The following is a 14,738-nucleotide window of genomic DNA, read 5'->3' as shown; positions in this document are numbered from 1 at the left end:
ACCTTGCCAGGTTGGCCCTCACTGGCAAAAAGATTAGCCAGTAATGCACATCCAAAATCATGATGTTTTTCACTGTACTTCTCTAGACGGCACCTTCCATCTTCAGGGTTAACACGGGCAAAGTAACTGCCATTCACAGGAGGGTTGTGCTCACTCTCTGCTTGTACAACTGGCATAAACTGAAAAGAACAGAAGACAATTGGTCAATCTTGGTATTCCTGTGTAGAGAGGATAGCTTAACACAATGACATGTTTTATTTCAGACTTCAAGTATTTCCCATACATACACAAACACAGAAATTATTAGGTATTTAATTTTCTATACAAAAAACTGGAAAAAAATGCTACAGTTTTTGTCTTAAATGTTCCCCAAAAGCTCATGCTTGAAGGCCTGGTCTCCAATGTAGCAGTGTTCCAGAGGTGGGGCCTTTTGGAGGTGATTGGATCACAAGGGCGCTGACATCATGAACAGATTAATTCACTTATTGATTCATACCTTAATGGGTTTGGGGGGAGGGGCTTTGTTATAAAAGGGATTCCTCCCTCTCTTTCTCTTTCTCTCTCTGCTTACTAGCTGCCATACCAAATCCTCTAAAATTGTGAGCCAAATAAATCTTTCCTCATAGGCTGGTTATCAGGTATTTTGTAATAGCTATGGAAATCTAAAATGTTTACAGTAATTCATTTTCTTTCCTGTCCTCATCCCTTCATCCACCCCTTTTACCTTCCTTCTTTTTTTTGAGACAGGATCTCACTTCATAGCCCAACATGGTCTCAAACTCACAATCCTGCCTCAGCCTCCGAAGTACTGGGATTACAGGTGTGCACCATCACACTTGACTATAATATCTCTTTCTCTGAGGGCCTTACACTTGCTAGGCAGGCACTCTACCACTTGAGCTACTCTACCAGCCTCTTCTGTCCTATTTGAACTGTGTTCCCAATATCATCATATGGAAGCATGGCTTGACATAACTGACCTATAGGGCAACTAATAGGGCCAAAGTTTGGTTTGGGTAAGGTTTCTAGAATTAATCTATAATGCCTTACTCCCTTAAAAATCTATTTTGTCTGGGGGTGTGTGCTTGTTTCTTATTTTGGCTAAATTTGTTTTTAAATTTAAATCGTTTTATTCTTGTAGAATATATGTTCTTTAGATCCACATTGGGAAATTCTCTCCTAAATTGTTTATTCCCAAGATTGTTATGCAAATGACAACTAATAATAGATAAGTTTAGAGGCTAGGAGCTTTCTACTTGTTTTTTTTCTTTTTGGTGCTGGGGATTCCTGACCTCAAGCCTTGAGTCTACTGAGAACAAGTTCTACCACTGAATTACACCTCCATTCCTCTGCTTACATTTTTAATTATTATCATAATACAGCTAGAAACGAGTTGGACAAAGGAACTTTTTAAAAGTGTAAGGTGGCAAATAATTATCATTTGTTTGAGAAAAAGTAGTCTTGCCAGTTTTATGCTAACATATTACACAGCAAAGTACATTTAATTGCTCTATTTCTTCAGCTATGCAGATAGGTACATAAAAGTCTTATAGGTCCCTTTTGTAACTGGGGATTTAGAAAATGTTTTCCATGGAATCAGCAGAAATGCATAGACAAGACTTTCATTAAGTGACAGTGATGCTGAAGTGTAGAGAAACAGGGAATTCTTTTAGCGGTGCAGAGAAATAATAGCTAACCATGGTGACTGTAGAGATAAGAAGAGGAAATTACAGGTGAGATATCCTACAGGCAGCCAGAAATACTGAGTTATAACTAAGAAAAAGAGATCTATTACACATATGATTTAAAAATGATTTTCTCCAGGTAATGACTGAAACCACAAGATAGATGGAAAAACCTGGAGAGATTATACAAAGTAAGAAGAAGCTGAAGAAAACAATACTATTCCAAATAATTTCAAGGTGCTAAGAGAAATTGCTATCAGATACACAAACGTTCTAGAATGCAAACATGTAATTACAGAATGTTTAAGCTGCAAACACCCAAGAAGGACAGTCATCTGAAATCCCCTAATTTTAATCTATCTGAGGTAAGCTACATTAAGCGGCTTATTCCAGGTAATGAAATTTGTATGTGTCAGAACAGAACTAGGCTCCAGGAATTCTATGGCAAATAACCTTTAAATAAAAGATGTCCATTTCATAATAAGAGAATAATGCATTTACCTCCAAACTCATCATAGTAAGGTAATGGGAGAAGATTAGACTTCTGAAACAGATAGACCTGCATTAAATCCTATGATTCACACTGAGTCTTCTCAGCCCTCACAGCTCTCATCTATAAAATGGAGTTAGTATTTTACCTTGCAGTATCACTGTAAAAACTAAGCCATCAAATATAGTTATCTACAATACTGACTATTTTACTCAACCAATGTTATTTTCCTTCCCTTCTCACTTCAAACAGTGGATGGTAACATGGCAAATTTGTTAAAGGGTTAGAAGTATTTAATAGATGAATCAAATATAGCCAGTACTGAATAAATAATAAAACTAAAAAGTAAAGTTAGTTTCCATAAAAGTCACTTGAACAATTAAAAACAAAACGTTCATGTGGTATCAAGATTGTAGCCCATTAAGTATCTATTATGCAGCCAGTGAAGGTTTTGAAAGTACATAAAACACAATCTTTTCCCACATGGGTATAAAATGAAATTTCCAACATCTAAAAGCAATAAGAACAGAAATTAGTCAAAATATAGCCTAAAAGTTGTAACAATATAGTTTTTTTTATAGATAAAAATAACACTGGCTTTAGAAAAAGAGTATGATTGAAAACCAAAAGCATGTAAAAACACAACAAACAAGAAACAAAAACTGCTTACCTTTTACAGGAAAGGTAAATGGTTCTTTAGTCAAATCAGGGCAATCAACTACAGAGACCTGCACATCAGCAAAGTTATCTTTTAGCCCCTTTTGCATAACTAATAAAGACATAAAAAAGGATTATTTAACATTAGGTAAAAATGTGGCCACCATATACCAAGTATTCCTTTAAATTTTCTATGTGTCACACTGTTAGCCTAAATTTATGTAATAAAAAAAGGGGAAAAAATTTTTGTGTGTGTGGTACTGGGGTTTGAACTCAGGGCCCTTTGAGTCACTCCAACAGCCTTTTTTTGTGATGGTTTTTTTTGAGATAAGGTCTCTAGAACTATTGGCCTCAGCTGGCTTCAAACCAAGATCCTCCTAATCTCTGCTTCTTAAATAGCTGGGATTACAGAGCCACAGGCACCTGGCTCTTTTCTTGTTTTGATGGTGTTGGAGATGGAACCTAAGGCCTTAGCCATGTGCTTCAGCACATGTGCTACCACTGACCTACAGCCCCAGAAATGGTTTTATTAATGAATATAATTAGACTTTGGTATAATTAGAAGATATACTAAAGCACATAAATATTTTATCCACAGTGATTACCAACCACTGAAGATAAACAGACTGCACACCTGTGAGGGCTTTCTTTGGGGGAAGGGATTCTAAAAACCTATTGAAATGTAAATATTTAAGTTTTTTAAAAAGTAAGGAATCACATGCCACAACTTCAATGAAGGTTACAGACAAATGCTGAACTAAAGTAACCAGACATAAGCTGGGCGTAGGTGGCTCACATCTGGGAGCTACTTGGGAGGCTGAGATCAAAAGAATCATGGTTCGAGGCCAGCCAAGGCAAACAGTTTGAAAGACTCTATCTCCAAAACAACCAGAGCAAAATGGACTGGAGGTGTAGTTCAAGCTGTAGAGTGCCCTGAGTTCAAATCCCAACACTACACACACACACACACATACAAAAGAGAGACACAGAGAGAGAGAGAGAGAGAGAGAGAGAGAGAGAGACAGAGAGAGACAGAGACAGAGAGAAAAAAGAGAGAGAGAGAAAGACACTGAAAGAAAAGATCCCTAGCTGTATTGTAAGGGAAAACAAATGACTGGTAGGTAAAAAAATACTAGCAAGATGGATTATTTACTAGCTACTACTCAATTAGGAAAAAAAACAGGAAGCTTGTAAGAGGAAAGCAACAACAAAGCAAAAAATGAGTATATTTCTTGACTTCATTCTTATTAGGAGAACAGAGAACTGATTAACTATTTGGGAAAATACAATCTTGAGAAATAAGGGAGAGTTCTACATAAAGCTTAAAAGGCTGTCAGGTAAATGTCAGAATTCTAACAGACTTTACAGTTTTGGATTAGTAGTATTCCTGGCTTAATTTTATGTCCCCATTTTTCCTTTTCTCATCCATCTCCCCTCCTTCTAAATGATCTCGGGAAGCTGCTTTAAATTGTTTAATAAGGTAAAATACATAAAACACACAGAGAGGAATCTAAGCAGAGTACTGGCTGTCTCTCAAGTCAGAAGGAGGGGACTGGAGGATGTCTCTCCAAAAGCTCTAAGCCCTGAGTTCATTCAAACTCCAGGACACCAGGAAAAAGAAGCATGCTTGGGAACGTGATTAAAACACAATAGGAGATTATGTATCTGCAGAATATTGTAACTGGCAGAAAGTTATTGCAAAATTCTGCAACTCTTTGGGCATTATACTTACTTAAACCTCGGAGTACTATAGTCATTTTCATTGTAAAAGTTGGTATCATCAAGAATCTATAAATGGTGAGTTTAGCTTTTTTAGAGGGACAGAATTTTGAACTTTCCCATCCCCCTAAAACACAACCCCAGAAATTGAACTTTCTCAATAAAATCAGTATAGAACAGATAATGAAATGGAAAACTCTGTATCAAAAGTACCATTCCAATAAGTAAAATACAGGTAAAGATAAGTAGTAGGCTACATATATATGTTAGAATCTTTTAATTTTTTTCTTGTACTACTTCTTAGAAATGCAGTTAGTATTGTTTTTACCTTCAGCAAGCTCCTCTAGACTTGGCATATGAAAAGAAAATTCAGTACAAGCCATTTTTCTTTCTTCTTCAGGTGTGAGATTGTACAAATAAAGCTATTGCTGGAAAATGATCACAAAAGCTCACAGTGCACCAAGCTTGATCAGTCACTGCTCTGGAAATGAGTATTTAAGAGTTCAGTTACCCAAAGAGAGCAAAGGGCATTTAGACTCTTCTATCCTCACAGTCTAGTTACACAACAAGGGAAACCATAGATGCTAGCATTCAGTATTCCAAATGAGCAACGGACAAGTGACCTCTCTTAATACTACTGTTTTCCTTTTTGTAGTGCTGGGATAGAACCCGGGGTTTCATGAACACTAGGCAAACACTCTACCACTGAGCTATACTTCTAGCCCAATACTGTTATTTTAAAGGATTAATATTTAAAATAGACTGACAAGAGAAAATGCCAAAGGAGAAATAAAAAAGAAAGCACTTACGATTCATTTCTTTGGTCACTTACCTTGATAGAACCTGCAAGTTTCTAATGGATGACCTAAGGAAAATGAGTCAGTCTTTTTTTTTTCTTTGGCAGTACTGGAGTTTGAACTCAGGGCCTCATGCTTGCAAGGCAGGCACTCTGCTACTTGAGCCACTTCACTGTCCCAGGAAAATGGGTCATGAAGCAAAAAGTACTTACTAAGGATTATGAATAAATGTTTAAATGGTTGTAGCAAAAGTATGTATGTTTTAACATATATGAAATGTATAGCTATATATATATATAAAAAACAACAGATATTTAAGAATTTCTATAATAGATAATTTGTCTCTTATCTACATTTGACTTTTAAACTAAAAATTAAGTTTCTTAAACTATTATTTTTACAAAAGAAATTTTAAGTTACCAATAAAAATGTAAACCTATGGCACAATTAGCTTCTGAAATTCAAATTTTTACTTTAAGTTACAAATAAATATACTTTCATGGCAAGCAGATTTAATATTCAATTTTTCTGATAATATAACCAATTTGTTATCTTACACTAAGATAGTAAATAGGTATACATACATAAAGATTATAGCAAATAGGTATACATATGTAGAGATTAAACTTACCTGAAGTGTTCAAGTGATGAGGTATATAAGCACAGTAAAATAAATAAAATGAAACAGGGAAAAGAAAAAAAAAAAAAAAAAGAGGTGGGTGGAGGAATTTCACCCCAGACCAATCACAACAGGAAACAAGGAGCACAGACCACTCTTAAGGGCATTTGTTTCTAAGAGCACTGCTGGAACATGAGCCAAAATTGTTAGTAGAACACCTCACTAATCTGAGCAGTCTCAGCTTTATCATACTTCCTCAGCAAATGTGGTCCCTCACAATCACTTGAAATAGTCTTGCAAACTTTTTTTAAATCTTCCAGACTCATAGGTTCTTAGAAACTGGATTTCTACTTTTGATGACATTTCCAAACAATGTATCATCCATAAATTTGCTATGGCATACATTAAGGACTTGATATTTAACTTTTTTTTGTTTTGTTTTGGTAAGAGACAGATCTCCCTATGTTGCCCAGGTAGCAGGAACTCCTGGACTCAAGGCATCCTTCTACCTCCTTAGCCTCCAGGGAAGCTGAGACAAGTGACCTTTACTTTAGCACTTTATCAACCACTAGTTTTTATTGTCCTTTTGTTATTTAATATACATAAACTGAGGTGGGCATAGTGCATTCCTATAATCTAATCTACTCAGGAGGCAAAGATCAGAACTATTGCAGTTTGAGGCTAACCCAAGGAAAAAGTTAGTGAGACCGCCTCTCAATAAACAACATGGGCATGGTGGCACAGACCTGTAAAGAAACGGGCAGGAGGACTGCTGGTCCAAGGCTAGCCCTAGGCAAAATCCCTAGACCCTATCTGAAAAATAATTAAAACAAAACTCTGGGGGCGTGGTTCAAGTGGTAGAGTATCTGCCTAGCAAGTGCAAGACCCTGAGTTCAAACCTCAGAACCACCAAAAAACAAATAAATAATAATCTGTCTTCCAAATTAAATATAAATAATTATTGATTATGGACCCCAAGTGCTATATAATCATACTTCAATTACCTTAAATACATTTTTGAGTTGAATAAAATTGTTTTTAAGAGTAAGACATTTTCATTTTCTTTTGAAATACTTTCAGATTGACATATTACAAATAATTCCTATAAAGCTGCTGGAGTGACTCAAGTGGTAGAGCACTGCCTAGCAAGCCTTAAGGACCTGAATTCAAATCCCAATACCACAGAAAAAAATTCCTGCATACTTTTAACTCAGATTTCCCAAATGTTAACATTTTATTATATTATTTATGAGGCAACCAGCAGGTACTTATTTATGAACATGTCAAAGTCTACACTCTATACAATGAATAGTATATTCATTTAGTGTCTTTTTTTTGGAGACAGGGTCTTGCTACCTAGCAGAGACTGACTAATACCTCCCCTAACCAGTGCTGGGATTATAGGTATGACACCATGCCTGGTTTTAGTATATTTATCCATAATGAGGTTAATAAAAAGCACTTTAGAGCTAGGCCCTGGTGGCTCACACCTGTAATCCTAGCTACCCAGGAAGCAGAGATCAGAAGAATCACAGTTTGAAGTCAACCCTGTGGAAACTGTTTGTGAGACCCTATCTCAAAAAAACCCATCACAAAAACGTGTTGGTGGAGTGGCTCAAGGTGAAGGCCCTGAGTTCAAACCCCAGCACTGCAAAAAAAGAAAAAAAGAGGTACTTTATGTATTTATGCTTACTGTAGAAATAAGAACTGATATAAAATCCTTTATTATCTCTAAAAGGTCAGTCAGTTTGTTTGTTTTATTTCCATTCCAAACAGAAACAAAGTTCAACCCTGGGAGGTTACAGCCTGAATAACTGGATTAGAAATGCAGAACTTCAGGTGGGCCAAGGGCAAACAGGGCAGGGTGGTAGTACAGGTATAGCACTCTTGAGTATAACTGTGATTATGTTTGCTTTGCTTGTTCCCCCTAGACTGTGATCTCTTATCAGTCTTCCATGTACCTAGCATGCAATGGGTACTAGTTCAGTCTCTTTGTCTACTTATATTTTTACTTTTTTATTTTTAGGTAGTACTTGAGTTTGATCTCAAGGCCTTGTGCTTGCTAGGCAGGTGCTCTACCACTTAAGGCCATGCCCCCAGTTTGTGCTTTTTCAGATACAGTCTTCTAATTTTGCCCTGACTGGCCTCAAATCACAATCCACTTGATCCCTGCCTCCTGAATAGCTGGGTTTATAGGTATAAGCCACTGTGCCTGGCCCTCAATTATTTATTAAATGTTCACGATCTACCACACTTGTAAGGCTCTAAGACAGGGCTGCCTTTGTGGGTATGCAAGTAATGCAGTCAGTCATACAGGGTCACCATATTTATATATGAATATGCTGTCACCGTATTAAAATTCTTAACTATGCATGAGTGTGCACAGTTAAATAGATAGGTAGATAGGTAGGTAGGTAGATAGACAGATAGATAGATAGATAGATAGATAGATAGATAGATTGTGTGTATGTGTGTATGTGTAGTACAGGAGATCAAACTCAAGGCCGCACATTCTAGGCAAGTGCTGTATCACTGAGCTAAACCCCTATCCAACAATGTTACATTTGAACTTGTGTTTTGTCTAAGTGAAGTCTGTTAGGTCAGTGAAACATGAGCAGGACCCGAGGAGAAAGGTGCAGTGTATGGGTCTTCCTATGGTTGCCACCCCATTCATATTAGGTGACTGTAATGCCCCACTAGCACAGAATGCTGTTGGATCTACAAGGTGTGGAAGCTCATGAAGACTCAATGTTGTCAGGAGCTGATGGCTCATGCCTGTAATCTACCTACTCAAGAGGCAGAGATCAGGAGACTTGTGGTTCAAGGCCAGCTTAGGCAAATAGTTTGAGAGACCCTATCTTGAAAACACCCAACACAATAAAGGGTGGTGGAGTGGCTCAAGTGGTAGAGCCTTTGCTTAGCAAGTGTGAGGTCCTGAGTTCAAACCCCAGTACTGTCAAAAAAAAACCCAAAAAAGACCCAGTGTTGCCAGATTCCATAGAATGTTGATAGAATGTACATGTATCAAGAAGTAAAATTCTTTAAAAAAAAAGAAATAAAATAAAAACTTATGGATTTAGAGTTTGAGACCAGCTGGGGCAAAAGATAATGAAACCCAATCTCAAAAACAAAATAAAAACAAAAGGGCTGGGGACTTAGCTCAAGTGGTATAGTGCTTGCTTAACATACAGGAGGCCCTGGTCCAATCCCCAGTACTTCGGGAAAAAGAAGTAAAATAAAAACAGGTGAGTTAGTTGTGTACTGCATTTCCACTGTTATAGCAAGAACAAAATACATATGCTTGTATGAGCTATGAAATACTGGGACATGAATACTGTGACATTTCAGTGATTATGCATACAAGCTAAATGTCCTTATACCTGTATTTAAAACTAGTATTACATAATATAAAGAAAATGGTAAAGTAATGATAATAATTTTAATTTTTCTTTACTTGAAAAGGCATTAAAGTAGTACTTTTTTGGGGGGGTGGGGTGGGACTGGAGTTTGAACTCAGGACTTTGCACTTGCAAAGCAAGTGCTCTACCACTTGAGCTACACCTCCAGCCCATTTTGAAGATGGAGTCTCGCAAACTATTTGCCCAGGCTGGCTTTTAACGTCAATCCTCCTGATTTCAGCCTCCCGAGTAGCTAGGATTAGGTGTTGAGCCACTGACACCAGGCTAAAATAGCACATTTTAAAACACCAGAACACATCAGAGCAATTCCATAGGTGAAGGAGCTTATATTTTAGTACGTTTCTGGGGGGACAAGACCTCACTATAGGGCAGCTTTGATCCTCCTCAGCCTCCCAAGTGCTGGGATTATAGGTACCCGCCATCACACCTGGCTATTTTCGTACCTGTAATGACACTTCTCCCCTTCTTCTCCATTGTCATTTCGCATTGGGCCTTACAAATCACATGGCTGGGCCTGCAGGCAAGCGTTCCTGCTTGTGACTAGTGTGAATGTGACAGCGGGACACGCGATGACGTCCTAGAGCTGACAGTGATTGCAGAGTGGATGGAATGCCCTGGGCTGTCCGGATCAGACTTTTTGTCCTGGAATTGTTCAGTATTTGAAGCAAAGAGCCCATATTTCTTTCAATGTCTGTCCTATTCTAAAATGACATTCGCTATTAAACTAAGAATAGACAATAAACTAAGAATTTCCTGCTTAATTGTACAAGAGGCTTCAACGGCAAAACGAACCAGTTTATTCCTTCATTAAAAAAAAAAAACAAACTGCTTTTTTTTCGGGGGGTGGGGGAACCGACCCAAACTAAGGTAGTGTAAAACTTACACTGTAACCAGCCTCAGGGAGGGCTGGCTGGGCTCCGGCCGGCCTGGAACGTACGAGCTCCACCTAACACCGACTGCGTGCGGGCGCCGCGCACACTCCAGAAGGCCGGCCTGGCACAGGCAGGGGCCCGGCTCCGTCAGGCTCACCTGACCCAAGACTTGTCAAAACATGATGGCCAACTGCACTTACCACATCGGCTAGAAGAGCCCGCGGGCCCACAGCGGCCTCCTCTGCTCAGTCAACTCCGCCCCCTCCGGCCGGGGCTTAGACTCCGCCCCTCATCGCTCCTCCCCTTCCGCCTCCTCTCTCCTCCCCCTTCCCGAAAGCTGAGTAGTCTCGCGAGATTTCGGCGGACGTCTTAGCTGGGTGACAGGGGTGCGCGTGGTTTTCTCCCGCGCGGTTTGAGGAGGTAGGCGGCTGCGTGCGCGATGGCGAGCTGAGGTGGGTGCGGCCTGGTTCCGACCTCCGCGGGCTCAGGAAGCAGGTCAGCCAGCGAGCCGCTACCGAGGGTGCGCCTGGGGGTTCCCGTCTGGGGAGGACGAGGCGGGGCCCCGGGACTGCGGGCTCCGGGGCACTAGGGGTGAGCTGAGCCCCCGTGGCGCGATGGCGGTGCGGGCGTGACTCATTGTGCCGCCCAGGTGGTAAATGTCTTAGGTCTTACGTGGATTTTCAGGCACCATTATCGACGCCGTATTCCTTGCAAGAGGGTAGGTGCTTAAGGGAGGCTTTTGCCCAAGGTAGTACTTGATAGCTCCGGGAAGGTGTCACTTCTGGACACGTGGCCTGTAAACATCTCAGAATTCCAGAAGAGGGTTTGAGCTAGTTCAAGGTGTATTTGTCATGTGCCTTTAAAAAGAAATGTAGCCACAGCTATTCCATTAGTGCTAACGGAGCAAATGTTAGGGGTTTTTTGGCGGCACTAGGGTTTGAACTCAGGGCCTCATGCTTGCTGGCAGGCGCTCTACCACTTGAGCCACTCACCAGGCCTTTATTGTGATAAAGATCTTGCCAGCTGTTTTCCCGGGCTGGCCTCTAACCGCGAGCCTCCTGATCTCTGCCTCCTGAGAAGCTAGGGTATAGTTTCTCATATGGTGTCTCATAACTTTGAGAATTTTGCCTTTAAAAAAACTAATAAAATGCCCAATGTTAAAATTGTTAAGTGACCATGTCGTCTTCCTGTATTTGGAATATTTTGTCATTTTACAACTTGTTAGGACTTCAATGTAAATTTGCAATTACGTTAAAGAATAAACCATTACAAACACAAAGACCTAGGGAGATGCAATAGTGAAATAGTGACCGTTAGCTTTAAAAAACTTGGATTGCAGTGGGAGGGGGGAGGGCGAATATGGCGGATGTATTTTATATTCATGTTAGAAAGTAGAACAATGAAAGCTGAAATTGTTTTAAGAAGGGGGAGAAGTGGGATGAGAGAATGATGGAGGGGGTGAATGTAATTAAGATAATACTGTAAGCACATTTGTAAATGTCACAGTGGCTCCCCCCACAGCTGTTACATGCACTGCATTGGGTACAAGGTGGAGACAGAAAACATCAGTATTAGTTTGTGGAAAAGTTATGAGCTCAGTTTATAGCAAAGATGTAATATGATACAATTCCATACCAGAAATTTTAAAGTGCATTGGATGGATATCCGACCTAAGGATATTTCCTGGTATACAGCAGGTACACTGTGCCTGTAAGTTTTTCCTTGGAGTTCCCCTACCTTGGAAAATAGCTTTTTGGCCACATTAATCGTATTATCAGTAATTGTACATTACATTATGGCTGGTGATAAAATCTTTTGTACTCAGATACATTTCTTGGAAATACAGGACTTGGATTGAATACATTTAGAGAACAAAAATGGAAAGAGCTTGTGAATGGAAATTCATCTGAAGTGGACTGTTCTAGATCTTGCCTAGTAAATGATTTTGGCCCTGATTCACATGGTCATTTGATCTGCCTTTGCTGACCTTGACCTTGAATATTAGATGTGTTCAGTACTACTGGTATGCTTCAGCATTTACTTATTGAAGCTACATCATGTACATTGTGTTTCGTAATTTCAGAAAGCTTCAAGGGTAAAGAGCAAGTGATGGTTAAATCAGAAATGGATTCTCTTGACTACATGTCATCTGATAGAGCTGTGGAAATTGAAAACCAAAGGTAAATAGACATTTACAAGGACTGACTAGCTCAGTCAACATTTACTGTATTTGATTATTAGGGAAAGTACATAATTGTATATGATTGGTGGTAAGGAATTGGGAAAGAAAATAGTGGATAACACTGGCCTTTCTAAGTTTAATTATGTTGTTTAGTTATGACAAACAGTTTAATTCAAAGTCTGAATATATTATAGAGGAACACATTTTTAGCTTAGGGAATCAACACATTTTCTTGGTTATCTCTTCCTGACTTAAGCTTCGCCATTTACTGTGCTGTTGAGAATATACTAGACAACTTTTATGGAGGTTGTATTCCATAAAAGTCTTTGTGGAGGGAGGAGGAGCAGTACTGGTAATTGATCTCAGGGCCTGGCAGTTGCTAGGCAGGCAGTCTACCACTTGATTGAACCACAGGCCCTTTCTTCCTGTTTTGCGTTCACTGGAGCTGGCAGGTGCATGCCCCCAAGGTTTTAATGGTTGAAATGGAGTCTCACTGAACTGCAGATGCTCCCAGTCTCCACCTCTTGAGTAGCTAGGATTACAGACATGAGCCACTACATCTGGACAATTGCTGTGTTCATTTTGGTTATGGTCAGTACACAGTGGCTGGTTGGTTCTCAGCCCGTTGTTCTAAAATTATTTTAGGCATGTGTTAATGAATTGGTCTTAGAACTATAGACGTGGGATTGAGTGATCATTCAATAAAAAACTTTTGTTTTTCTAGTGACAGCTCTTCATCTGGTCGCAGCTTATTTAAAACACAATGTATTCCTTCCTCCCCTAAATGGAGACAAAGAAATTCCCTTAGAAAATCTGATCATTCACCTGAAAGTCTTCATACAGATTCATCAAGTGACTCATCTTTAGAACCAAGACCACTGACTTTAAAAGCTATTTTTGAAAGATTCAAGAACAAGAAACATAAAAAGAGGAAATACAACAGACAAAATAGAGGAAAATTAAGACCAAGAGGAAGACCAAAAGGAAGTAGAAGCACTAGAAGGTCATCACAAATAGATTTGAAACAAATTAAAGACAAAGGAACCGGATTCCCATTTTTACAGTGTGAAAATGGAAGAAAACCATTACCATGGAGGAAAATTTTAACCTTTGAGGTGAGTCAATATTTATATATATATATATATATGGCTAGATTTCACATAGGTAAAATGTCTGAGGTCATGGACGTTTAAAGAATTGGCTTAAGATAAACATGGAACATAGTCTGCAGTTTTGAGACTACTTTTTCTATATTGTTTTTCATGTAATGCTCACTCAGCCCTTCAGCTCAAACTTCATTTGGGTGTCTGCGTGAAATAGAAATTTATAAAGTAGTACTCCAAGTTTGTTTATCTATAAGACCCCTAACCTCATCCTGTTGGGTTTTTTTTTTTTTTTCCTTCCCCTTTTCAGTACTGGGGTCTGAATTCAAAGCCTCACACTTGCTAGGCAGGTGCTCTATCACTTGAGCCACTCAATCAGCCTTTTTGTGTGTGTTGGGTATTTTTGAGATAGGGTCTCCGTGAATTATTTGACCCTCCTGGGATCCAGGATTGCAGGTGTGAGCCACTGGTGCCTAGCCCTGAAGTATCTCAAGTCATACATGTTCAGTAGATAACTTTTTGATAAAGCTTGGATGTTTTTAGCAGTTCCTTTATAAGTAACCTAATTACATTAAGTTTGGCCAAATATCTCAAGCAGTAAATGTTGAATTAGTGTATACTTAATATAGTTTTCTTGACAAACTATAATTTTGTTTCAGAGGATTAGTACTTGAAAACCCTTGAAACTTAAGGCGATTATAGCAAACCGTTGATACGCTGTCATCCAGAACTCTAGATTGGTTAAGTCAAAATTCAGGTGTAAGGATATGTTCACCTTTTGTGGAAAAGCATCTGCTGATTCTTGAAACAAAACTTGAATTTTGTTAAGACTAAGGCATAAAAGTGTTTTTAATAGCAAGCTGTTGCAAGAGGATTTTTAACCACATGGAGAAACTGAAGTATGAATACCACCTCAAGGAATCCCTGAAACGAATGTTGGTGAAGATTTAGAAAAAGAAGATCTTGATAGCCGTAGACATAAATATTTGGATGATGATGGATCCATTTCTCCTATTGAAGAGTCAGCGTAAGTTGAATCACGTAAGAACACTGGTCATTGGTTTCTGTCTAATATAAACTTTAATGTGTATTGCCATCCGTGTTTCTGATACATAGATAGGAAACACAACAATAGGCAAGTTAGAACTATACTTGAACCTGAGCTCAGGGCATAAGACATCCATTTTAGGTGTTA

The 14,738-nt window shown here is 39.0% G+C and overlaps 1 protein-coding gene and 1 pseudogene across 14 annotated transcripts in view; one reads left to right on the top strand and one right to left on the bottom strand.

Moving 5' to 3' along the window:
- Positions 1-10,554, bottom strand: part of C1H11orf54 (chromosome 1 C11orf54 homolog) — a 36,555-nt gene extending 26,001 nt beyond the window's left edge. For 2 of the 14 annotated variants that reach the window (XM_074081190.1, XM_074081194.1), the window contains exons 1-6: positions 5,980-10,245; positions 5,384-5,515; positions 4,880-5,032; positions 2,846-2,944; positions 2,187-2,229; positions 3-179 (exon numbers count right to left, since the gene is read on the bottom strand). In XM_074081190.1, coding sequence (XP_073937291.1) covers positions 3-179; positions 2,187-2,201 — 192 coding nt within the window. In that variant the 5' untranslated portion in view covers positions 2,202-2,229; positions 2,846-2,944; positions 4,880-5,032; positions 5,384-5,515; positions 5,980-10,245. The other 12 variants (XM_074081202.1, XM_074081209.1, XM_074081241.1 and 9 more) reach the window with 12 other exon arrangements.
- Positions 1-14,738, top strand: part of LOC109679297 (TATA box-binding protein-associated factor RNA polymerase I subunit D-like) — a 46,117-nt pseudogene that overhangs the window by 25,742 nt on the left and 5,637 nt on the right.

Source organism: Castor canadensis, chromosome 1 (assembly GCF_047511655.1).
Source record: "Castor canadensis chromosome 1, mCasCan1.hap1v2, whole genome shotgun sequence".
Taxonomy (NCBI): Eukaryota; Metazoa; Chordata; class Mammalia; order Rodentia; family Castoridae; genus Castor; species Castor canadensis.
The sequence above is the reverse complement of the archived record's forward strand: the minus strand, read 5'-3'. Positions and strand labels throughout refer to the sequence as shown.